The following is a 24,952-nucleotide window of genomic DNA, read 5'->3' on the forward strand; positions in this document are numbered from 1 at the left end:
AGTGCTAAAGTATGAAGCCATCTTAATAGATAATGGTTTAGAGCTGATCGTGAGTAACCAACTCAACCCTGCCCAGTTCTTGTATGGAGAACCAAGTGAGGAATTAATACATAATTGCCTAGAGGTTGCAAACTATCAAACTAAAGGAAGAGAGGACCTAACAGATCAAACACTCCAAGGTGGAAAATGACTGAACATCAATGGATCTTCACAGGTAATAAAGGGGCACAGGGTATCAGGGTACGCTACAGTGCACGAAGGGTTGGTGGCCATTGAAAAGAGAAAGTTACCTTCCAACTGGTCAGCATGTGATCTATAGCATGTGAACCATATGCCCTAAAATGAGCTCTGGAAATATTAGCATGGAAAAGGAGAACAATATATACAGGACTCAAAATACAATTTTGGAATAGTGCATACCTTTGGAAAAAATTTGGGAAGAGAGGGGGCTAATAAATTCAAAGGGAAAGGGACTGATTCCCAAAAAAATTATTTTAGAAGAGTTAGAAACCTTACAATTACCAGAGGAAGCAGCAGTGGTGTATGTTAAAGGACACCAAAAAAGGGTGACTCAAAAGGCGCAAGGGAGCAATTTAGCCTTTTTAGAAGCTTAAAATGCAACTGAATCAGAGACAGAAAAACTAAAAATAGTATTAACACCCATGAGAGAAATGCAAGAAGTCCCCGTATTCATGGGACAGAAGAAGAAGAAGTCCTCAAAACAGGAGCAAAGAAAGATAATGAAGGGAAGTGGAGATTAGCAGATGGGAGGCAAATGTTGAATAATCCCCTTGCCAAGAAAATGCTAGAAGGCATACATGGAAAACACGTTGGGGTACACAAGTGCTAAGTGATCAATTTCTAAGGGATTGGGGATGCACAGGAATTTTCAGAATAGCTGAGCAAGTAACTGAACAGTGTGTGATATATCAACAAGTGAATAGGAAAATGATGAGGAAAACACCCAGAGGAGGGTGAGAACTGGCCTTAAGGCCCTTCCAAAACATCCAAGTAGACTTTACTGAGCTTCCCTAGGTACAACAGTGGAAGTTTTTGCCAGTGATAGCAGATCACTTGACTCATTGGGTAGAGGTGGTACCCACTGTGAAAGCCAATGCCAATGTTGTGAGTAAAACAGTTCTAGAATCAATCATTCCCTGATATGGGATGGCAAACAGGATTGATTCTCACTGGAGAACTCACTTCACATCAAAGATATTGCAGAGAGTGTTTTAGGCCCTGGGAGTAAAATGGGAATTACACACTCCATGGCATCCACAGAGTTCCAGTCGGGTTGAGAGAATGAATCAAACTCTTAAAAGAGCTCTAGTTAAGCTAATGATTGAAACCCAAATGTCATAGATAAGATGTCTCCCTTTGGCCTTATTAAGAATTAGAACCAAACCCCAGTCAGATCTGGGGGTCCACCCTATGAAATGATGTTTGGGTTTCCCTTCCTGACCTCACCCCAGAAGGCTGCCACCTGTGAGGAAGGGGAAGCCAATGCCAAGAATAAGTGATGTCTATAGCACAAACCTCAGAAGGGCTAAGACATAAAGGGGCAATTCCTCAAACTACCACCCTGGATTTCAGAATCCATAATATCAATCCGGGGATTGGGTGATGATCAAGTCATGGAGAGATCAGCCTCTAACTCCCCAGTGGGAAGGTCCCTTTCAGGCACTGCTCACCACCGAATCGGCCGTGCGAGCTGCAGAGCGGGGATGGACTCATGGCAACAGAGTCAAAGGCCCAGGAGAAGAACCAAAGAGTGGACTGTAACATCCAGGCTGGGTGAAACAAGATTGACTCTCAAGCAGAGACTGAAAGACAACCAGGGAAACACCAAGACGCCCAAAAAGCAGAGTCAAGCTTCCACCAACCAGCTCAAGAACTGTCTTGCTGTTTTCATGGGTGAGAATTACCAGCATCTGTTGAGGGGAAGTACACAGGGACTGTAAAAGGCAATGGGACAGCTTCTTCAAGAAAATAAGACAAAGGAAGGAGGGACAAGGCCAGGTTGGCCCCTTTGTTTGCTACCAAGAAGGCTCCATAGCCCTGCTGTGGGTAGCAACCCTGTAGGCATGGTAAGGTAGGGACAAAAGGCCATACCAGACCTCTGTAATTCCTCAGTTATCTTTTAATTCAACAGGGACTGGAGGGCAGGACCGAGTTGGCCTCTGGACTCACCCCTAAGATGCACCAACTATGGGTAGCAGCCACACAGGCACGGTAGATGGGAGTCAAAGCCACACTGGACCTCTGGGATGCCCTTTTGTCCATTCCAAATAAGTGTGTCTAAGGAAAACCTGAGATTTCTTCTGCTGTTCCCACTGTCCTTGCCTATATAAACAGATGCTGGTATGACTCATTCAAGAGACAGGGAAATGTTTTTACTCAATTTTTCAAGCAAAATGACTTCTAGATAAAGAAAGGGGGGTTTGTTATAGATGAGTAATCCTAGGGTTGACTCTCACAATTAAGGGGTGAATATTAAATATATGCTAAGAGAAGTTTTTTAGATGTACAGTTATCTTTCCCCTCCCCCTTGCATTGCTATCACAGGATGGCCTCAGTAGTTGGGGCATTTGGGAGGGTTGGCTTGTTCCTATGGCAGCACCTGACCTCCAATCAAGGTGTGAGCCAGTGATCTCCATCACTGGACAGAGAAGAAGGAGTCGATTGACAAGACATTGGGAGGGGCTGGAGGTGTAAAAGACAGAACATCCATTTTGTAGATGAGCACATGGTGACTGAATTCTTTCGTCCCAGTGCTGTATTCTTTTCTTTATTCAGTCTTTGGTTGTATTTTGATAAGGTCTTAATAGAGCATTTAAATTTTTGAAAGTGAAAATGGTTTCTCATATGGGGTTGGGGAATGTGAGGCAAGGCTGTCCACACTGGGTCAGCCCAAAGGTACAACTTCACTGACCTGGCCAGACCTCCTTAGGAGAGACTCTGGATCAATATCAATCACAGAATACTGCAATCAGCTCTTCTATAACAAGAATGGCAAAAAAAGACACCCTTACGATAGGAATACATATTTCTTAGAAGCACTTTGAAATAATTGTCCATAACTGTAAAAGGAAAATTTCCTGATGAACTGCATTAGCGCAGAGGGAAATCAAGGCAGAGCCATGGTTTGTCAGGACTTGCTTGATTAATGAGCCCTGTGGTGCATTTGGAGCTGAGCCCATGAGCCTCAGGGTCTCAGAGAAGATTGCACAAACCTTTCCAGGAATCAAAGTCAGAAGAAAAAACCAAAGTATCTCAAAGCATGAATGGGTCTCCCTGAGGTCCATCCCTAACAGAGGCTCCTCATGGACTCCTTGGAGGAGAGAACTGGAGGCCAGGATGGCACAAAATCCTCTCAGAGACTCAGTGTGGAATGGAAATCCAAAGTACCTTAAAAACCTTGAGTATCTCAAGGCATTAATGAGCCCCACTGAGTGTCAGTAGAAAGCTCTCAAGGGACTCATTAAAGCAGATAATTGGGGCCATGATTGCACAACCTCTCACAGAGTCTGGATCAAAATGGAAACACCAAGTACCTTAAAATAATTGAGTACCTTGAAGCATTAATGACCGCACTGAGTCTCCTTACTGACAAAGCCTCCCCAGTGACTAATTACAGCAGATAATTGGAGGCTGTGACTGCACAATCTTTCTCATGGCATCTGTATCAAAGGGAAACACCAAGTAGCTTAAAAAACTGAAGCACCTTGAAGTATTAATGAGCCCCACTGAGTGTTGTTACTGACAAAGCCTCTCCAGGGACTAATTACAGCAGATAATTGGAGGCCATGATTGCACAAACCTCTCAGAGCCTCCAAGGCAAAAGCCAAACCCAAAGTGCTTTGAAAAACCTGCAGTCCCTGCAGGGAGCATGAAGGAGCCCCCAGGGCCATTGCTGAGCAAGGCTCCCCAGGGACTCCTTGCAGCAGATCCTTGAGGCCACTGGGATGTGGGCTAGGGGGGGATGCTGAGGGCAGCACAAGGGGCTGACAGTGCCCAGCCTGGCTGGGGCTGTGCCAGGAGGCCCCAGGGCCTCAGGACAAGGTGTCTCCTCCCAGCTCTTGGTGGCACAGACCCTGCAGTGGCCCAGGGCACCCAGACTTGGCTTCTCTTTGTCCCCACCTGTCATCACTGCCTGCAGTTCTCTGCTCTGCCTGGGGCCTGGGGACACTTGCTCAGTCGTGTCCCTCTCTGGGACCCATTAAAAGTGCAAGAAAGTTTGGAGTTGGATTCTGCCTTGGAGTTCTGGAGAGGTTTCTTCAGCTCCCTCTCAGGGACTGATGCTCAGGGCCTGAGCACAAAGCCCCAGAGGCTGATTAAAGTCCTTGTGCTGTGTCTGTGCTGCTGAGCTGGGCTGGGCTCCTGGCCCAGAGGCAGCTCCTGCTCACCAAGAAGAGCTTCAAAAGCACATTTCTCTTGATGAGCAGCTCTTGTGCCAGCCCAGCAGGGCTGGGGCACTGCCTGCAGCCAGCCCGGGCACAGCCCAGAGGCACAGAGAGCTTCAATCAGTCAGGGCTGGGAAGGGGCTGAGAAGTGCCTGGGGCACAATCACTGCCAGCCCTTGGCACAGGAACCTCTGGCTGCAGGACAGTGCAGCTGCAGCTCCTGGAGCCATCTCCTGCAGCTGGAACATGCCAATGCCTGCAGAGCCTGTGAGTACATTCTCTGATTGTCTCTTGTGCAGAGCAGCCAGGGGTGCCCAGGGCTGTCCTGCAGAGCAGGGTCCTGCAGCCCAGGGCGCTGTGCTGGGGCAGGGACTCTGCTGCCTGCCAGGGACAGCTCTCAGCCAGCCCTGGCAGCTGCTCCCAGCACTGGGGAGAAGCTCTGGGGGGAAGGAGCTGCCCTGAGCAGGGCAGGGGCTGCTGCTGAGAGGGGCTGGGTGGGGCAGGGCTGCTCCCAGCTCCAGACCAGCCTGGGCACAGCTCCGCAGGGCACTTCCCAAAGAAGGTAAGCCTGGGATTGCTGGAAAGATCAGGAGCTTTCCTGAGAGTGTTTTCCATTTTCTGCTTGGAGAAGGATGGGAACATTGGGGTGATGACAAAAAGATTTTTTTTATTTTATACAATTTTCATATATTTGTAGCTCTACAAATTACTATTACATAGTTATAAATCTATATTCCTTTTTTAGGTCTATTAAACTCTTAATGAACTCTATTACTATTATATACATCTATAACTATAATCCTTTATTAACTTTATTATTTTCCCTAACCTTTTTCTTTGATTTTAGAAAAATAAGCTGATTGTCTAAATGCATTCCTGAAATACATATAGTATACAATACATATAGTATCCTGTATAGTCTTATTATCAGGAAGAGGACCAACAAGAAGAACATTTTGATTTTTGACCAGAATGTGAGCAGTCATAACAAAAAGTGAAGGCAAAGAAGCCCTTGGACCTACTCCAATGGATTGAGCCAGGGGCGTGTAACTGGGGTAAGTGAATCTCCTATTGGATGTTCCTGTTCAATATCCTAATTAATCAACCTTAATAAATTGTTGAAATCAGGTCCCAGGTGTGCCCCATCCCCACTGGGACACCTGACAGCTTCCAATTAATGTCTGGTTTTTACTTTACTGTTCTAACACTGTTGCAAGGGGATTTTTTTCTCTTTTGATTATAAAAAACAAGGGGATGAGAGAAGCAGAACAGGAATTATAATCCAAGAATCCCAGGACATTCTGAGTTGAAAGGGACACACAGGATCATCAAAGGAATGTTTGATCTTTTACAGGGACTGCAGAACTGTAAATTAAGTTGATCAGTGTCTCTGCTGGGAGCCTCCCAAAGGGCCCTCAGCCACTCCTCAGCCCTGCACAGCAGCAGCATCACCTTTGCAGGGCCCAGCAGGGCTCTCCTGAGCTGCCCTTGCCCAGCTGCACACAGAGCCTGCCCCAGCCAGGGCCCTGCACACAGGCAGGTTTCTGTAGGGCCCCAGCCAGGGCACGCAGGCTGGGATGGGCTCTGTGAGCGCTGGCAGGGACAAGGCTCCTCTCAGGAGGGAATGTCCCGGCCCAGGGAGATGCTCAGGGAAGCAGAGGGGGCTGAAGAGAGCAGGGCTGGGGCAGGAGGGCACTGTTGGTGTGTGGGAGGTGCCGGGCACAGCTGGGCACGGGAACACTGTCCTGAGTGCCCGGCTGTCTCTGCCCTGCCCTCTCAGGCACAGCACCACAACATCTGCTCTTGGTTCTGCACTGCCCTGACATTGGCACTGTTATCTGCTGCTCTCAGGGAGGCTCTGGCATCTGCAGCAGCTGAGTCAGGCACTGCCCTTGGCATTCCTGCCAGGCAGGGCTGTCCATGGGAATGGGGTGTCCAAGCTTCCCTGGCACTGTGGGGCTGTGGGCAAAGCAGTCCATGGCAAAGGGGAATGAGCTGAGCCCCCTCCCTGAGATCCCATCATGGGCACAGCCAGGGATCTCCTTGCTGTGCCCTGCCAGGCTCTGAGCTGCCCTCCTGGGTGCAGATCTGTGCCAGAGCCTCTGGGAGTTCCCTGAATGTCCCACGGGGAAGGGCAGAGCTGCCACAGCTGAGGAAATGCTGCTGGGTTTGCCCAGGGAGCCGTGAGTGTCCTTGGCACAAGGGGGTGCTGAGACCTTGCCCAGAGACCTTGAGAGAGGGTGAGACACTCAGGGATCCCTCTGCTCTGGGCAGGGTCTGTTTATCCCAGGGTGACCCAGGAGTGTGACTGTGCTCTGATTGCAGCCAAAGGTGCAAAGGCAGGGCAGCTGGGAACAAGCCCATCCAGCCCCTCACCTTCCCTGAGCCACAGGGAATCCTTTGCCTCTCACAACTCACAGTGGCAAACTCTGAGTGCAGCAGAAATGCTGGGGATTTGTGACCTCAGAGAGCCAGGAATGATGTGTGGATAGGAAAAAAATTCCTAAAATCCATTCCTGCCCTCCTTTAAAAGTGGGAGTTCAGATGCTATCAAGCCTGTCTGCATTAGGAGTGATTCCCCTGACAAATCCTGGATATCCAGCCTTGTCCCTCTGCCCCATGGCCACAAACCCAGGGCAGCAGGGCAGGGATGGCTCCTCGAGAGCCCCCATGCACAGGCCTGGCTGCTCCTGGCACACTCAGCCAGCACAACTGGAGCTCAGGCAGGGACCTGGGGTGAAGGATTTCCCAGAGCAGGAACAAGGCTGGGTGAGTCCCAGTGGGATAGTCTGCAGGGAATGGCCCAGGCTGGCTCCAAGCAGCCTCTGCTGACTTGTCACTGTCCTTTCTCCATGAACAGGTGCCCATGTGCAGCCCCAGCAAATGTCCAACAGCAGCTGCATCAGGCACTTCCTCCTGCTGGCATTGGCAGACACGCGGCAGCTGCAGCTCCTGCACTTCTGCCTCTTGCTGGGCATCTCCCTGGCTGCCCTCCTGGGCAATGGCCTCATCATCAGCGCCATAGCCTGCGGCCACCACCTGCACACGCCCATGTTCTTCTTCCTGCTCAACCTGGCCCTCGCTGACCTGGGCTCCATCTGCACCACTGTCCCCAAAGCCATGCACAATTCCCTCTGGGACACCAGCAACATCTCCTACTCTGGATGTGCTGCTCAGCTCTTTTTCTTTCTGTTCTTCATCTCAGCAGAGCTTTCCCTCCTGACCGTGATGTGCTACGACCGCTACGTGTCCATCTGCAAACCCCTGCACTACGGGACCCTCCTGGGCAGCAGAGCTTGTGCCCACATGGCAGCTGTCGCAGACATCTTTCATGAAAAATCCTTTCTTAGGATTTTTCCTTGTGACAAGCTGCAGTTTCAGCAACCAAAGTAAACAATGGTTATCTGCTGCTGTGGAATGCAACAGGTGATTGGTCTACTGTGGGTGTTTGGATTTCTTGACCACTCATGGCAGAGCTGGCTCTTGCTCTGTCTGAGACACAGATCTTTGTTATTCATTCTTTTCTATTCTTAGCTTAGCTAGCTGCTGAAGAAACCTTTTCCTTTCTATTGCTTTTTAGTATAGTCCTAATGTAACATATATCATAAAATAATAAATCAAGCCTTCTGATCATGGAGTCAACATTCTCATCTCTTCTTCATCCTGAAAACCCTTGTGACCACAGTCACAATTGGTGACCCTCGACTGAGGAGGACAATCATCACTTGGTGAGACCACCAGAGGAGCATTGCTGCACTGGGTAAACCCCGAATGTGTGGCATTGATGGTTGCTTCACAAGTGACCACAGAAGTGGATTCTAGCCAGGAGCTGAAGAACTGAAGATCCGAATTTGGACAGAGTTCACAGCAAGGCTGACCACAAAGAGAACCTTCTGAAAAGCCTCCAGGAAGATGTTCGGAAAGCTCAGCAGAACCATGCAGATAGCCAGAGAGTCCTGGACACTGTCACAAGGTACTGTTGGTTTTTCCCCTCCTAAAGATGAGGCCATTCGCAGTTTGTGGCTGCTCATCTGGAGGACTCCTCCCCTAGAGGATGAGGTTCCATTCTCCCCTTCAGAGGAGAAACTTATTGCCCTCTGGCAAAAATGGGGTGAAGAGGACAGAATTCTCCTGTTGGAGACAGATCTCTATGAGTTTTTTCGATGGGCAAAGCTCTTTGGGTTTTCTACGAATGTGCTATATGCCCTCGATATGTTCGTCTGGGAGTGTATGGACTCCATTTTCCAATTCTTTTTGGACCGTGGGTTCAGATGCCCCTCGATTTATCCAACCTTTTTGAAGCTCTTTCTAGTCTTGAAACGGAGAGCAGCTGTTTTTCCCTGGATTGCTAACTGCAAGGGCAAAGCCCCGTTCCCCCCGATTCCGGGGGAAGACCCTTTGGAAGGGGACGCTCTGCTGCTTTCCAGCCCCCCCGAACCACAGCAGGGGGGCGAAGTTTCGCCCGCAGCCGAAGTGTTTTTTACTGCGTCTTCGGAGCATGCTCAGACAGAGCCGTTTGTTCCCCCCTCCCGTTGCTCTCAGAGGGGATGGGAGTGGGCGGTGCCGCCCTGGCCGGTGCCGTGAGCACCGCCCCGGCCAGCGCCACGGGCACCCCCCCAACCCACCCCGCGGGTGCGGGCCGTTCCCCGCGCGGCCCCTCCCACGGCCGTCCCTCCGGCAGAGCCTGTGGGCGCTCCGGCCGCGGTTCCGCCGGCTTCCCTGCCTGCATCTATCTCAGAGACACCGCTTCCCGCGGCTGCGCCGATGTTGCTGGGCAACAGTGATCCACCGCTCCCCCCGGCCGTTCCGCCGCCTTCTGCGACTGCGCTTCCGCGGCCGATGTCAGAGCCCGGCGCAGAAGATGCTGCCGACCCCGTGCTGCCCCCGCCGCCCCCGCCGCGTCCCCAGGCAGCCCTGCTGCCTGCCCCGGCAGTTCTGCCGCCTGCGGGGACTCCGTCCTCCGTGTCTGCGTCAGAGGCTGCCCTGGAGCCGGCGGCAGCTGCAGCGGCGCCTCCTGCATCCAGCGTGACTTCCTCCCCGAGTTTTTCAGGGTTGTCCCGGGGCTGCCCCTACGGGGGGAGCTGGGACAGGGGAAGAGGGCATCAGCCTGTCCTTCCGTGGAGGAGGCATGGCCCGACAGCTGCCTGTGGGCGCAGCCCGGCTGCCTGTTTTCAAGATCAGCATTCTTGGCGGGTTGGGGGGTGTTTGGTCCGGGGTTTCCCCCTGGGGGATGCGAATCTCTCTGCCGCCCCTCGCGCGCCCCAGAGGGGAGGGGGAGGTGGGTCCCGAAAGTTCTGCCTCTGGTCCCCAGCCCAGAGGGGGTGGCGGTGGTGCCGTGAGGCAGATGGGAGGAACACCTGGTGCATTTGCATTGCAGAGGCAGAGGGCACAGCAGGAAGCGAGCATCGCTTGTCTGCTGTGGGGAAAGGACATCCCCAGACCCGAGACGAAGATTCTCGGGACAGCTTCTGTCCCCCCATTGCCGGCATGCCTCGGTGATTTTGGGGAAAGGAAGCGTTTGGTCACCCCTTCTGCCATTGTACTGGCAGCAGGGTGCGGGTCTGTGCCAATGCAGAGCCTGCCTCGGGGGCTGGGCCTGGGCTGTCTGGCTTGGTTGCTTGGGCCAGGGCCACCTCCTGGCCTCCTGTTGGGTTTGGGGACTTTGCTTCCCCCTTCTGGTCCTGGGCCACCTTTCAGTGGGCCAGGTCTGGGGTTCCTGATCCTTCCACATGGGCCAGGACCCCCAAGGGCCTCTCTCTGGCTCCTCTGCTGCTGCTGCTCTTTCCGACAAAAAAAAAAATAAAGGAAAAAAAAAAAAAAACAAAAAACCAACCAACCAAACAAAAAAAAACCCCAAAAAACCCCCAAAAAACCAAAAAAACCCCAAAAAATTAAATTAAATAAAAAAGGGTGAAAGAGCTGGCAGCAGCTCAGAGGCATTGAGGAGCCAGGGATTGGCTTCAGCCCAAGTTGTTCAAAAAAGGGCTGTGGAAGACATTTCAGAAATTTTCTCAAAATTGTTTGAAGACTGTCAATGGACTTTTGATAACTATTGATGGACTTTTCTTTAGCAAGCCTGTTTCAGGACCAAAAGAAACTTTCAGATATGGCAAAGAGGAACATCTTCAAGTCATGGACTTTTCCTGAAACTCAGCTGCTTGGACTTGACTTTTCTTTGCATTCTTTTTGCATTTTCTTATATTATAGAATTGTTTTAGTAATATGATAGAATTTTATGTTCTACAGGTGAAGAAATTCCCAATGCATTCCACAGGAGCACTTGAGTGGAGTTTGATTGGCAACAGATAACCTGTCAAGTGTTTGTCTTTTTCTTTGGCATGAGTACAGCAGAGAAAATTACAAACACTTTTTCCTTTTAATTTAACTAAATAAAAAAAGGTGACATGTTGCAGACATCTTTCATGAAAAATCCTTTCTTAGGATTTTTCCTTGTGAGAACCTGCAGTTTCAGTAACCAAAGTAAACAATGGTTATCTGCTGCTGTGGAATGCAACAGGTAGACCTGTGATTGGTCTCCTGTGGGTGTTTGGATTTCCTGACCACTCATGGCAGAGCTGGCTCTTGCTCTGTCTGAGACACAGATCTTTGTTATTCATGCTTGTCTATTCTTAGCTTAGCTAGCTTCTGAAGAAACCTTTTCCTTTCTATTGCTTTTTAGTATAGTTCTAATGTAACATATATGATAAAATAATAAATCAAGCCTTCTGATCATGGAGTCAACATTCTCGTCTCTTCTTCACCCTGAAAACCCTTGTGACCACAGTCACATCCACAAATGGTGGTGATTGCAGGTGGATCTCCTTTCTTCACAATCCTTCTTAAAATTGCAATATTGATAATTGTGCTACACTGTCATGGGGTTGACTAATCCAATCCTGGTCACTATTGTTTAACAGAATTACTGTAATTTCTCCTGGATATTCTGCATCAATTCCTCCTGCCATGACAGGAACACTTTGCAAGGCCAAGCTCGAGTGAGCAGTTATCAAACCAAAGTGTCCTGGAGGAATCTGAATTCCTGTTTCAGTATTGATAGCTCTCATTTGCTTTGAATTTCTCCTAATTAATTCCAATGCATGAAGGCCCAGCCCTGCAGCCTCTGGGCTGGCCCTGCCAGGGGCCATCACAGCCAGAACAATTTCCCAGGCAGCCCAAGTCTCACTGCCCATGGTTGGATTTGCAAATTGGGGGCAGCCGTGCACAGCCAGGGGGTTTCCATTTCCCCAGTGGGCCATTGTTAAGGGCATGGAGCACATCTGGGAGATGGGTTCTCCATGGGCAAAGGTTCCCATCTCCTCATTTTTTCAACTGCTTTTTAAACAACCCCTTCACCCATTCAACCAATCCTGCAGCTTGTGGATTTTTTGGGATATGAAAAACCCTGCAGTCTTAATCACTGCATTTTTCACAGGAACAGACAAAGCAGTCTGCATCACAGTATCAGCAAATCTGATAAAAATAGCCAAATTTATCACTCTCTCCCTTATTGTCTGTATACAATTCACAAAGTTTACCACTGACATTTGGGTCTTGGCCAGTCCTTTTCTGTAGGGTATTTAGTGTCACAGTGAGCAGCCAAAGCTGACATATTAGTACTGTCACCCTCAATTCACATTATCAATTTTTAATTATATATATAAATGTTTATTATTGTGGTTTAGTAGTAGTAGTAGTAGTAGTAGTAGTGGTAGTAGTAGTAGTAGTAGTATCACTTGCACAAGTGAACCTGGGCTCAAGATTAAAACCTTCTGTCACTCCATGTGGGAGTGTTCCAACAACAGTTTTTCCTTCTGTTGGTGCTGTTTCCAATGTGTCATTAACAAAATTCACCCTCGTCTTCCCAAGCCCACAAGTTCTTTTCCTTTTCCATGTGCAATTTTTGGATGCATTTGAAGCCATCCAGGGGTGCAGCCTCTTTTACCCGACTGCCCCACTGCTCCCATGGGGCTCCAACCTCAGCCCACTCCAGAGCCAGGGAACTCCAGGGAAGGGCTTCCCATCTGGGAATCTCTGATGGCACTGATTCCTCACATTGACATTGAACAAGTGACATTTTGTTGGGATCTGGCCAGACTGGGCCAGTTTTGTTTTACCAGTGGGCAGGGTCAGCACCAAAGACACAGACACCAACTGAAGGAATCAGTGTCATTTCCTGCAGCTCAAAGCAGCAAAGAATCACAACAGGAGCAGCTCAGCAATGCACCCAACCATCCCCACCAAAGATTGCCTGCAGTGATTGAGAAAGATCCAGCCCCAGTTACCCTCAGCCTTTACCATCCCCCAGACCCACACAGCAGCTGGGGAAGCTGTCACAGCCAAGGGCTGCAGAGCCACTCCTGGGCACTGGCAATTCCTGCAGGTGCCTCCAGCCACAGCTGAGGCTCCAACCCCGCTGGGAGAGGGCCCAGCTCTGACAGTGCTGAATGGACAAACTGACAGCACTGCTACTGTGGCAACATCTGGTTTCATCCTCCTCTTGGCTCCCTCCCAAAGCCTGGCCAGGGCCCCAGGAGGAACCAAGGGAGGTGACTTTGACCATTCAGCCCCAAACAAGGCCAGATGTCAGATTTCATGGCCTGGTCTGGCTTCTAAATACACAAAGGTCAATACATGTTTCACTAATGAGTGGCTACATCTATCACAGTGCTAATGACCATGCATATTTCATCAGGGAGCAGATACAAAGATAACCTTTGGCTGGAAGGTTCATCCAGAGGCCACCTTGGGCTCAGGGCCTGCTGTTCAGGCCTCACTCAGGGCTGCTGTCCAGGCCTTGGCACTTCAGGGACGTGCTTTAGTGCTGGGCTTGGCACTGCTGGCTGAGCGGCTGCACTGGGTGAGCTCAGAGGGCTTTTCCAACAGAAAGGATTCTGTGATTCCATGATTCTATCCACTGCATTCAGCTGGGGCTATTTTAGCAGCATTACTTTGCTCCAAAAGTCTCTCTTGCCCAGCTCCTGTGGCCTGAGGCTTCAGCTCCTTCAGCTCCTGGTGCTGAGCTGCTCATGCTGAACAAGACCACTCGGAGAGAAGAACACAGTCCATGCAATTCCTTCTGGGACACGCAGAGGGGAGGCTGTGCAAACAGGAGCATTGTTTGCTGTGGCCTCCTCTCTGCCCTTCACGCCTTTCAGCGCTTTGAACCAGCCCAGAGCTTTCTCCAAGAGTGCAATGGAGCAGCTGTTCCTGCTCCTGGCTCTGGCTCTCTCCAGTCTCTGCCCTTGCCTGCTTCTGTCCCTCACGCTGTGCCCTCTGTTCCCCAGGGCTGGCTGGCTGCTGCCCAGGACTGTGGCACTGGCACAGATCCAGTGCTCCAGAGCCTCCTTTCTGTGCCCTTGGAGCTGCCTGGGCACAGCAGCCTTTTCCATCTGCGAGCTCCCCATGGACAGGGAGTGCCCAGCTCCGTTCCTTGCACAGCCTCCAGGAACCCAGGGCTGCCATCTCAAGTCCCTGCTGGCACTGGGGGCTCCCAGGTGCCTCAGGCTGCTGTGACACCGCTGCACACGGGAGGGAACAGGGGCAGGGGCTCTGCTGAAAGTCAGCTCCATCTGCTGCTGCTGCTGCTGCTGCTGCTGCTGCTGCTGCTGCTGCTGCTGCTGCTGCTGCTGCTGTGGGGTCATTTGTGCAGCCCTGGCCCAGAGTCAGGGATCAGATCCTGCCAGTCTCTTCCAGCCCTGGCTGCTCAGAATTTGGGCCTTGGAGCCTCAGGTGGGCAAAGGCAGCTGCTCCTGGTCCCTCTGTGTGCCCGTGTTCAGCAGTGCTGCTCCATCAGTCTGTGCCCAGCAACGGGGAAAAGCCTCAGCCCTGCAGGGCCAGGAGCTGCCGGGCTCTGCCTGAGCAGCTCAGCCAGCAGGAAGGGAGCTGCTCCACACGGGAACCAGGAGCAAAGGACATTCCTTTGATAGGACATGTTTTCTATTGAAAGGAAAAAAAAAGAAAAAGGAAAAAAATAGGTAAATTGTAGAAGATAGAATAAAATCCAAGTGATAGAGAAAAAACATAACATAATGTTAGTGAAAAAAACAAAACATAAATGCAAAGTTACATTCTTTGCATTAAGAGGTAAATGATCTTTTGAAAAAGAGAACTCAGTTATTTACATTGTAAATGTGCTGATGCCATGGATCCATCTTACTGATCTCAGCACCCCTTTTTAAAAAGTTTTTAAGGTTGTTTCCAACATTGTTAAATTGTGGGTGAAGCAATGGGAAATTGCTTTGTGCCCTGCCAGCTCCAAGCAGGACTGGGAATGGAAACTCTGTCAAAGCCCAAATCCTTTAGAAGATGCCCTTCCTTCTCACCCTGTGAATGAGCTGCACAGTCCCTTTGAAACTGTCAGGGATTTCTTAAAGACACAAAGTTCCACTGACAGCATTTTGCTCTGGTTTGGCAGTGCAGAAGGGCAATTCTCCATCCACCAGCTCCAGACTGCACTGCCTCAGGAGCACGGCTCACTCGCCAGCTTTGGCCCATTCGTGGCACTTCTAGAGGAGGAAGAAAGTGCAACTGCACCATTCCAGACAATCAAGAAGGAAGAGTGGGACGGACAAAAAAGCCTGTACAGATGCAGGTGTTCAGCTGGGACTGTGGAGAGTTTGGGTCCTTGCCAATTGGATGTGTGTCCCCAGCTGCAATCTCTGGGCCTGCAGCAGAGTCTCACTCACTGCCAAAGCAGAAAGCTCAGGCGCTGTGCTGGCAACGGGCTCGTCTGATGCAGAGCTGTCAGAGCAATGTGAGGGCAGAGCCAGCCCAGCTGGGCCCAGGGCTGAGCCCAGCAGAGCCCTGGCAGAGCCCAGAGCAGCCTCAGAAGCCACAGAGCCCGGCTGCAAGGAGAGAAAGCAGAAACCACCCGTCAGCTGAGGGCTCCTGTACCCTTGTGCCAAGGCCTGCGGTGCCCAGGCCGTGCTGGCTGTGCCCAGAGCTGTGCCCAGAGCTGCCCATCCCTGCTGCCTTTGGCAGCAGAGCAGGAGGGCAGGACATGTGCCCAGCCTGCAGCCAGCCATGGCACATCCAGCCCTCAGCAGCTACCCAGAGCCAAAAAGCAGCTGGGCAGCGACTGAAGAATTCATTGCATCTGCCCCAGCAAAGGGGGAACCTTTGGTGCCCGGCCAGGCCGTTCCAGGCCCAGATCTGGGAGCATCCCCCTGCCTGTGGACTCACCTGCAAATTGGGCCTGGAGCCTGGCTTTGAAGAAGATGCCAGAATCCAAGTCCATCATCTTCAGCTGTCCAGGCCGAGGAAGAGATTGTCATCCTTGAGCTTCTCCTTGGTGTCTCCAGCAGCAGCCCCACCTGGTACAGCTTCTCCAGGGGCTCCTTCTTCCCTGGGGCCAGACCAGGCTGTCAGGGCTCTGCCCAGGGCCCCAGCCATCCATGAACCAGACAAACAAAACCAGGGGTATGGTGGCCACCAGTGCTTGCCACCCCCGGTCTCCAGCTCAGCTCCAGCCCAAGAGCTGCGTGTTCCCTTCTGCTGACCCCTGCTCAGAGCTACAGGCAGGACAAAACCAGTCTGGTTTGCTTTGCCACTGAGTGCCAAGAGATGTGTGGAGCTGGTACCTGCCAGGCCCTGGATCCGACTGTGCACGTGGATCTCTCTCATCTTCTAGGGCAGAGGAACACTCTGCACCCAAGGATGACAGAAAAGCTCTTCTAAGGATGGCCTGTCTGAGGGTTGCATGGACAAACACCTCTTAATGATATCCTGGCACTCTGGGGAGAGAAACCAGAAATCACCAGTCAGCTGGAGAAGTTGTCCCCCTGTTCCCGTGCCCAGGCCATGCTGGGTGTGCCCAGAGCTGGGCCTAAACTTCCCCATGGATGCTCTGTTTGGAGGAGAGCAGGAGAGCAGGACCTGTGCCACCTCCTCAGCAGCTGCCAGAGCGGGATGCCCACGAGCCCACTGCTGTCTCCCAGCACTGGGATTCCCCCCGTGCCCAGAGATGAGGATCCACCTTGAGAGAGCCATCGTGGGAACAGGATCCGCCCCTGGATGATCTCCTGGCCCCTCCTGAACGGGTGCTTGCCCATGACCAAGTGGCACAGCAGGAGGCCCAGGGACCAGATCGTCGCTGCCTCGCCGTGGTAGCGCTGGTGCTGGATCCACTCTGGTGGGCTGTAGGACAGGGTTCCTGTGGAACACAGACACAGCTCAGCAGGGGGATGCTGCTGCTCCCAGAGCCCGGCCCCAGCATCCCTGGCCATGTGGGGGCTGCCCCAGAGCCACACGGGGTGAGCACTGCCCTCTCACCAGCACCTGGGACTTGTGTACAAACTCGGGGCTGGAAAAGAAGCCACTGGTGCTGGAAGAGGGCAGCAGAAACCCTGGGAAGGCCCAAACATGACACACAAAGGAGAAACCCACTCAGTGGTGGAGAAAACCCACTCTCCTCCCCACCTGTATGGCCCCCAAAAATATTAATAAGCCAAGGCAAACAAGGGGAGCAGAGCAGTCCAAGCCCTTCCTCGCCTGCACACCAAACCATCCAGGGCACGGGGTCAGACCCCCTTCTCTGCTACCCCCATGGGGGTTTGTGTTGGGCTGGCTGTCCCAGCTCCAGCCCCAGCCCAGGCCACAGTGGGTGCTGAAGGCTGTCGGCAGGGCTGGCAGCTGGCCCCCCTCACACCCCACCCAAATCAACTCGGCTGCCGCATCAATCCCATCCCGGCTGCAATAGGGGGAAGCCCCGGTGCTGCACCCAGGCTGGGCAATGAGATGCCCAGGAGCATCCCCTGCAAGGGCTCACCTGCAAACTGGGTGTAGGCTGTGTCTTGGAGGAAGGCACCACAGCCAAAGTCGATGAGTTTCAGCTGCCCGCTGGCCAGGTCGAGCAGGATGTTCTCGGGCTTGATGTCCCTGTGCAGGACCCCGCAGGTGGTGCAGTGCCGCACGGCCTCCAGCACCTGGCGGAACAGCGCCCGCGCCTCCTCCTCCGGCAGGAACCCCCGCTCCGCCAGGAAACCCGAGAGCTCCTGGCACCGCTCCGGACGCTCCAGCATGTGGTAGGCATAGGGACAGGCGTTCGGAAGATTTCGGGCTGTGACGGAAAATTACAGGAATCCTTCTGCCCCCCTCCCCATAGATAAGGATCACCCTTGAAATGTAGCCAAACGTGTAGCCCCCCTAACCTATGGATGCCAGTAACTTTCCACTCCATACTAACCCTAGAAAGTATAGCCAAACCCCTGTCTGACGTAGAGAAACCCCTTAGTCCATAAATACCCTTGAGACCCCTCAATAAACGCCTTTAACCGTCCACCACATTGGTGTCAGCGTCCGTTATTGGCCACGAGGGATCCCAAGGAGGAGATCGCAGTGCTGGACTCCGATACCAGGTCATCGCGGCCTTCACAAGAAGGCAACATAGTGGTGCCGAAACCCGGGACCGGGAACGAGTCCGGGCGACGGGGGAACTCCTGGCCAGGGGACAGCACTCAACGCCGGAATGGCTATAGCAAAGAAGGGGGACGTCCCAGGACCCGCGATTCGTATGGAAGCGATAGCGAAGGTCGTAAGTTTGATACATATGCAATGGGGAATCAAATGTGAGCTCAAGAATTTTAATCTCGCATTGACGAGACTCTTAGAGCTTGGGGTCGTTAATCGACCCATAGATATATTGCACTCTGAGGTGTGGCAGAAATGTACTGTCGCGCTAGCAGAGGACACGAAAGCCACAGGCAGCAGCAAAAGCCTGAAAGCGTGGGGGAAGGTAGAAGCAGCCCTACACAAAGCATTAGAAGAACGGGAGACGTGGAACACTGCACGTTCCTGTTTGTTAATCACGCCACAGCAGGGGGAGGGGGCGATAACGCGAACCCCCCCCGGTGGCGACCCGATTGAAAACGGGGAAACGCGGGGGCCGGGCGCATCCCATCCCTCCCCGAGCCCAGAGCCCCCGGAGCCCCCAGGGGACCTGCTGACCCCTTCGGGGGACCCGCTGGGGCTCAGACCACCTCCGGAGCCCCCCGGGGTGCCCGCGGACCCCTCGCCCATCCCTTCCCCGCCGATAGCCGACTTAGCGCAAGAAGCGGAGGTACTCGCACGGTCCTTTTGGGAGGGATTGGTGGCAGAAGCCCGAAATATCGAGAAAGCAGGCGCGCGGGCGAGCGGCGGAGGGGATCCGCCGCCCTACCCATTTGAATATGGCGCAGGTGCCCGGGAGGAGGGGTGGAGCCCGCCGGCCCGCGGCGGGAAGAACCCAGAAACGCGGCCAGCCGCGAACACGCATGCGCGGGAAACCAGCGCTAAGCCCATGCCCAGCCGGGAGCTGTGGATCCCAGCAGACGCGCATGCGTGGGGGTGCGACAGAGGGCAGACACTCACTCGGGAACCGCACCCACTGATGCCACCGTATATGGGAGAGATCCCTTCCTGCGGGAGGCAGGGCAAACCCAGGGGGCGGGAGCGGCACCGCCCCCGAGGGGAGGAGCGGGGCCGAAGCCGAACAAAATGGCAGCAGAAACCGTAAGTTCATTGGCAGTCGACTTCCGACTCTGAAGGGAGCCACAGCTCCCCAGACCGCCCTGCGGAGCCCACCGAGTCCAGCAGCGACTCGGAAGCAGAGAAAACAGAATCAATGCGGTTTCGGACAAAACCAAATAAAACTTTTAACACAGTCGGGAACCAGCCCCAATACGAACTCACCGAATGGGGTAAAATCAAAATCGAATGCACGGGATGGGCACCCGCAGCGTCGGTGCATGCCTTCCCGGTGAGAATTACAGGACCCCAGGGGAACCAGCAAAGAACATATACTCCCGTTAATTCCAAAGACGTTCAGACAATAGTAAAAGCTATTTCAGAAAAAGGAATTAACTCAGGGGTGGTTTCCACTCTCGTGGATGGTCTTTTTAGCAATGATGATTTACTCCCTTTTGATATAGTGCAAATAAGCCGTATGCTTTTTGATGGGGCGGGTTTGATAATATTTAAACAGGAATGGACAGACCGATGTACAGCCATGCTCGCTCAGGCAGCAGGAGAAGGGCAGCTACTCCACGGGTCGAGTTTATCTAGATTGTTGGGGAAGCATGACGAAGTAGCCACACCCCAGCAACAAGCTGCGCAGCTTCGGATTGAGGAAGTCAGGGTGACTTCTCGGGCGGCCAGAGAAGCTATACGCGCCGCATCCAGGGTTGTGGCCAGACCGACACCATGGTCGACCATCAAACAGGGGGAGAGTGAAGGCTTTACACAATTTGTTGACCGCCTTCAGGCTGCGGTGGACTCTTCTAACTTACCCGCTGTTGCAAAAGGCCCGGTGATAACCGACTGCCTTCGGCAGCAATGTAACACCGTAACCAAAGATATATTGCGTTCCCTGCCGGCCGGGGCCAGCCTGGCTGACATGATTAAGCATGTTGTGAGGGAAGAGCAGCTGACCCCACTTCAAGCAGCCGTCCACACCCTAACCAGTGCGATGGCCTGCTTCAGATGTGGCCAGTCAGGTCATGTCGCGGCCAGCTGCCCCCAACCGGCACAGCTTCCCCAGGCAACACCCTCGCCCCAGCAGTGCCCCAGAGGGATCTGCTGGAACTGTGGGAGGAAAGGTCACCTCGTTAGGGACTGTAGATCCCGGCCCCGGGGAAACGGGAGAGGGCGGGGGCGTGCGGGCCATACTCAGCCCCCTCCCGCTATGGATGCGAGACGGCCCATCTATGCCAACCCACAGTGGGGCAGGGGACCTTCATACCCTATGCTCCCACAGGAGGCAGTCAGTATCGCACCCCTGCCAGCGATACAATGGCAGGGCTATGCAGTACCACCAACCGTACCCTCACACCCCTCACCACCACAAGCCACGCAAGCGTTACAGGACCAGCAGGGGACACCCCAGACCGGGACCCCTGGGTGGCCCTGGCCATGAAAATAGGGAAGGAACCCCTGGTGATGAGGGGGACATGCCGCCTCTATGGCAGTCAGGACCCCCACATCGTAGGACTTCAGTTTTGGGTAGACACGGGATCAGACTGCACGATTCTCCCCCAGTCGCATTGGCCCAGGCACTGACAGTTTAAGGAAGTCCCTCCAGTGAACGGGGTGGGGGGACAAACCCGGGCGTGGAAAAGCACCCAGCTGGTGGCTATAACACTTCACACGAACAAGGGACCAGAACAGACAGTAGCAATTTACCCCTACATTTTGCAAAACTCTCCGCCACTAATAGGAAGGGACGTCCTTGCTATGCTAGGAGTCAAGATCACAAATTTATCGTAAAGGCCACTGCTGTACACCCTCAGCTGCCAATCAAATTGACTTGGAAATTGTCAGATCCTATTTGGAGGGAGCAGTGGCCTTTGTCAGAGCCTCGAGTGGCAGCTTTGCTGGAACTGGTCAACCGCGAACTGCAAAAGGGTCACATAGAACCCTCCACCAGTCCGTGGAACACCCCTGTGTTTGTAATCCCCAAAAGGTCCAGAGAGGGTTATCGTCTCGTCCACGACCTGAGAGAAGTGAACAAGACGATTCGACCCATGGGTCCAGTCCAGACACTGCTACCCATGAATTCAGCTATCCCTGAGGGACAGCCGTGCGCAGTGCTGGACATCAAAGACTGTTTCTTCTCAATACCCCTGCATCCGGACGACAGAGAACGCTTTGCCTTTTCCGTTGCATTTCGAAAGGTAATCGGCCTAACCTCCGTTTCCAATGGAGGGTGCTTCCACAGGGCCTAGTTGACAGTCCTGTTATCTGCCAGATCACCGTGGACAGAGCGCTGATGCCAGTCCGACACTCCTACCCTGCCTCAACCATCATTCAATACATGGACGACATCCTAGTCTCTGCACCATCAACGAGCCAGGTGGACCACCTGGTGTCTGCAATCACAGAAACCCTCCGGGCCAATGGCTTCGAGATCGCAAGTGCAAAGGTCAAGAGAGGACCCTGCGTGACCTTCCTGGGAGTGGGAATCACAAGTTCCTACGTGACTCCTCCCAAGGTAAAGATCAACCGGGATATCAAGACACTTCACGATGTGCAATGCCTGGTGGGGTCGCTGCAGTGGGTCCGCAACGTCGTCCTGATCCCCCCCGAGGTCATGGACCCTTTATATGACCTCCTGAAGGGACAACACCCCTGGGAACCCAAGGAACTGACACCACAAGCGGCGAGCTCCCTCGATTTCATCGACCAGCAGATGTCCACTAGCACGCTAGCCAGGTGGAACCTGGCCATGCCCCTGGACCTTTACGTCCACTTCACGCCAAAGGGCGGAGTGGAAGCACTAGCACAAGGGCCTTCCGAAAAGTCCTGGCCGATCCAATGGGTGGTCCTCGGGAGACCTGCTCGTGCATTCTCCCCGGGAATCGAATGCGTCACCAACCTCATCAGGAAAGGCAGGAAACTCGCCTTGAGACACCTAGGAACTGAGCCAACGAGAATAACCTTCCCTTTCGCAAGCAACCGTCTGCGGAGTCACCCGCAATTTCAGAGCACCTAGCCCTTGCTCTCACCGGCTTTGGAGGAGAAATCTCCTACTCTGCAAAACCACCCTGGACTCGGCTGCTGACCATCGTCGACATAGACATACCACTAAAGGTCAAGGACCGACCACAGCCAGGGCCAACGGTCTTCATGGACGCTTCCTCCACAACTTCTACTGCGACGGCAGTGTGGCAGGCAGGGGAGCAATGGCATTGCATTAAAGCTGTGTGACCCCACACTGTCAGTGCAGCAACTGGAAGCAGCAGCAGTGGTCTTAGCGTGCGGACTTTTCAAAGATGAACACCTCAATATAGTAACGGACTCTATATTCGTGGCGAGGCTTTGCCTAGCCATGGCAGGACCAGGTGTGTCAACATCTACAGCAGCCCTAATGCTGGAAGAAGCGCTCTCCTCACGACAGGGCACCGTATCCATCATTCACGCCAACAGCCACGACCCAATCAAAGGTTACTTCCAGACAGGCAACGACAAGGCGGACGCCGCAGCAAAAGGCGTATGGACGTTGCAGGAAGCTCGTCAGCTGCATGAATCACTTCATATTGGGGCCAAGGCCCTGGCGAAGAGATGCGGGATTTCAACAGCAGACGCAAGACATGTGGTGGCTACCTGTCCTCACTGCCAGAAGTCACCCCTGTGGACCAGTGGAATCAACCCGAGAGGTCTCAAGCCTTCACAAATCTGGCAGTCGGACTTCACCTTGTGTCAACTGCTGGAGCCCCGAGCATGGCTTGCCGTGACGGTGGACACTTCCAGCGGAATGATTGTGGCCACACAGCACCCCAAAACTAACTCTAAAGCCACAATTCAGCACTGGCTGACAGCCATGGCATGGCTTGGCATCCCCAAACAGATCAAAACTGACAACGGTTCCAATTTCACCTCCAAACCAGTGCAAGAATTCGCCTCAAAATGGGGCATCACACTAGTGCAGGGTATCCCGTATAACAGTACCGGGCAGGCCATAGTCGAGCAGGGCGAATCAAACCCTGAAAACCAGGCTGGAGGTGTTGGCAAAAGCAGAGGGTTTTGCCAATTCTATTCCCCCGGGAGATCAGGCACACATACTAGCAACCGCTCTGAAACAAACAGCCCCGTCCAAAAACACTGGGCCACCAGAGCGCTAGAGGAAGGCCCACAGGTTGCAATTAGAAACGAGCTAGGCGAATGGGAGCAGGGCTGGAGGTTGATGCTCACGGGACGAGGGTACGCGGCTGTCAAAAAGGACGGCGAAATTAGGTGGTGTCCGCTTAGGTCGATCAAGCCCGACCTTCACACTGGGCGGGACAAGATTGATGAGAATTGTGAGTTTCTATTTACAGGACATGCTTATGGGTCGTCCCCGGGATGCGTATGTTCCCCTCCCAGAGGAAAGTGACAGTCCACCGAGCCGCCGGACAGCACCCGAGAGACCCGCACGGGCGAGACCCAAGCTACAACGGTGTTTCTGTGTGATTATGCTATTGGGGCTTGTCGCCGGAGGGCAAGCCAGCCCAGACTACTACCCTCATCAGCCCTTCAGGTGGGTCATGCAGCATCTTGATGGTGACAAGATGCTCAGAGACATCACCACGCCAAATGCCCCGTCCTTCATGCTTAGCATCACCAGCCTGTTTCCGGAACAGCCAAAGGTAGACCCCCATTCTTCACACGCCACACACATGTACCTAACTTACTGGTGCCCAGCATCAAATCCAGGAAAAAGTTATTGCAATCGCCCAGGGTGGGGATACTGCGGGCACTGGGGCTGCGAAACAATAGTTACAGACGCCAGGCCGCCAGGACCTGGGTGGGACCCACAAGAGCCCGACAGATTCCTACAGTTCACCTGGACACCCGCAGGCTGCAAAACACCCATCTTCCTTCAGGGCAGTTTCTATCGAAACCACCATAAAGTCCCCAAATTCCGGAAATGCACTCACTATAACATGACAGTTTTGCAGCCAAATCACCCTAGCTGGGCTGTGGGCAAAGCATGGACAGTAGTCCTTCAAGGGTCAGGAAAATGGGTGAATGTGCGAATTACCAGACTCCAACCGTCAGCACCCAGAGCAGTTGGGCCCAACAAAGTGATCAAAAGCACACAGAAAGGGAGAAACATGACCTACAGCAAACCCTTGCCCACAAGGGTCACCGAGGTCCCGACTGGCAATGAGGAAGCCTTCCAGATAGGCTGCTCAGCCAGGTCGGACCCGGACCCAATCCTTCGCATGTTAGAAGCTACCTTTCTATCCCTGAATGAATCTAACCCTAACCTAACCGACTCCTGCTGGCTTTGCTACGATGTTAAACCCCCCTTTTACGAAGGAGTCGCTTTAGATACCCCCTTCAGCTATTCCACAGCCGATGCTCCTCGCCAGTGCAGATGGGACACACCCCGCAAAGGAATTACCCTGAGTCAAGTCACAGGTCAGGGCAGATGCTTTGGCAATGCAACCCTAGCTAAGCGGAAAGGCGACGTCTGCACCAAAGTAGTTGAGCTTGACAGGAAGAATAATAAGTGGGTAGTCCCATCCGCATCTGGGATGTGGGTTTGCCAGAGATCTGGAGTGAGTCCCTGCGTGTCTCTTGCCAAATTCGATAACTCTAACGACTTTTGTGTTCAAGTTCTGATCGTCCCTAGGATCCTGTACCACTCAGACGAGGAGGTATACCACCTTTTCGAGGAAAACAGCCGGCTCCACAAGAGAGAGATACTAACAGGTATAACTATCGCAATGCTGCTCGGCCTAGGAGCGGCTGGAACAGCAACAGGTGTCTCAGCCCTAGCAACTCAACACCAAGGACTGTCTCAGCTGCAGATGACCATCGATGAGGACCTGCAGAGGATCGAGAAATCCATTTCCTTTCTAGAAAAGTCAGTCTCCTCGCTCTCAGAAGTGGTCCTGCAGAACAGGCGAGGACTGGATCTCCTGTTCATGCAGCAAGGAGGCCTGTGTGCTGCCTTGAAAGAGGAATGTTGTTTCTACGCTGACCACACAGGAGTCGTTAGAGACTCCATGGCAGAACTCCGAAACAGACTGGCTCAGAGACAGAAAGACAGGGAAGCCCAACAGAGCTGGTTCGAATCCTCGTTCAATCAA

General features: G+C 53.0%; 2 protein-coding genes across 2 annotated transcripts in view; both read right to left on the bottom strand.

Moving 5' to 3' along the window:
* LOC129047097 (zinc finger protein 850-like) overlaps positions 1-24,952 on the bottom strand; it is a 271,901-nt gene that overhangs the window by 173,313 nt on the left and 73,636 nt on the right. The window lies entirely within an intron of this gene.
* Positions 16,029-17,422, bottom strand: LOC118701001 (serine/threonine-protein kinase pim-1-like). The gene is made up of 3 exons (XM_036405585.1): positions 17,170-17,422; positions 16,378-16,554; positions 16,029-16,135 (listed from the first exon to the last, which is right to left on the bottom strand). The coding sequence occupies exons 1-3, from the start codon at positions 17,420-17,422 to the stop codon at positions 16,029-16,031; spliced, it is 537 nt and encodes a 178-aa protein (XP_036261478.1).

The sequence above is a fragment of the Molothrus ater genome, unplaced genomic scaffold (assembly GCF_012460135.2).
Source record: "Molothrus ater isolate BHLD 08-10-18 breed brown headed cowbird unplaced genomic scaffold, BPBGC_Mater_1.1 matUn_MA114, whole genome shotgun sequence".
Classification (NCBI taxonomy): Eukaryota; Metazoa; Chordata; class Aves; order Passeriformes; family Icteridae; genus Molothrus; species Molothrus ater.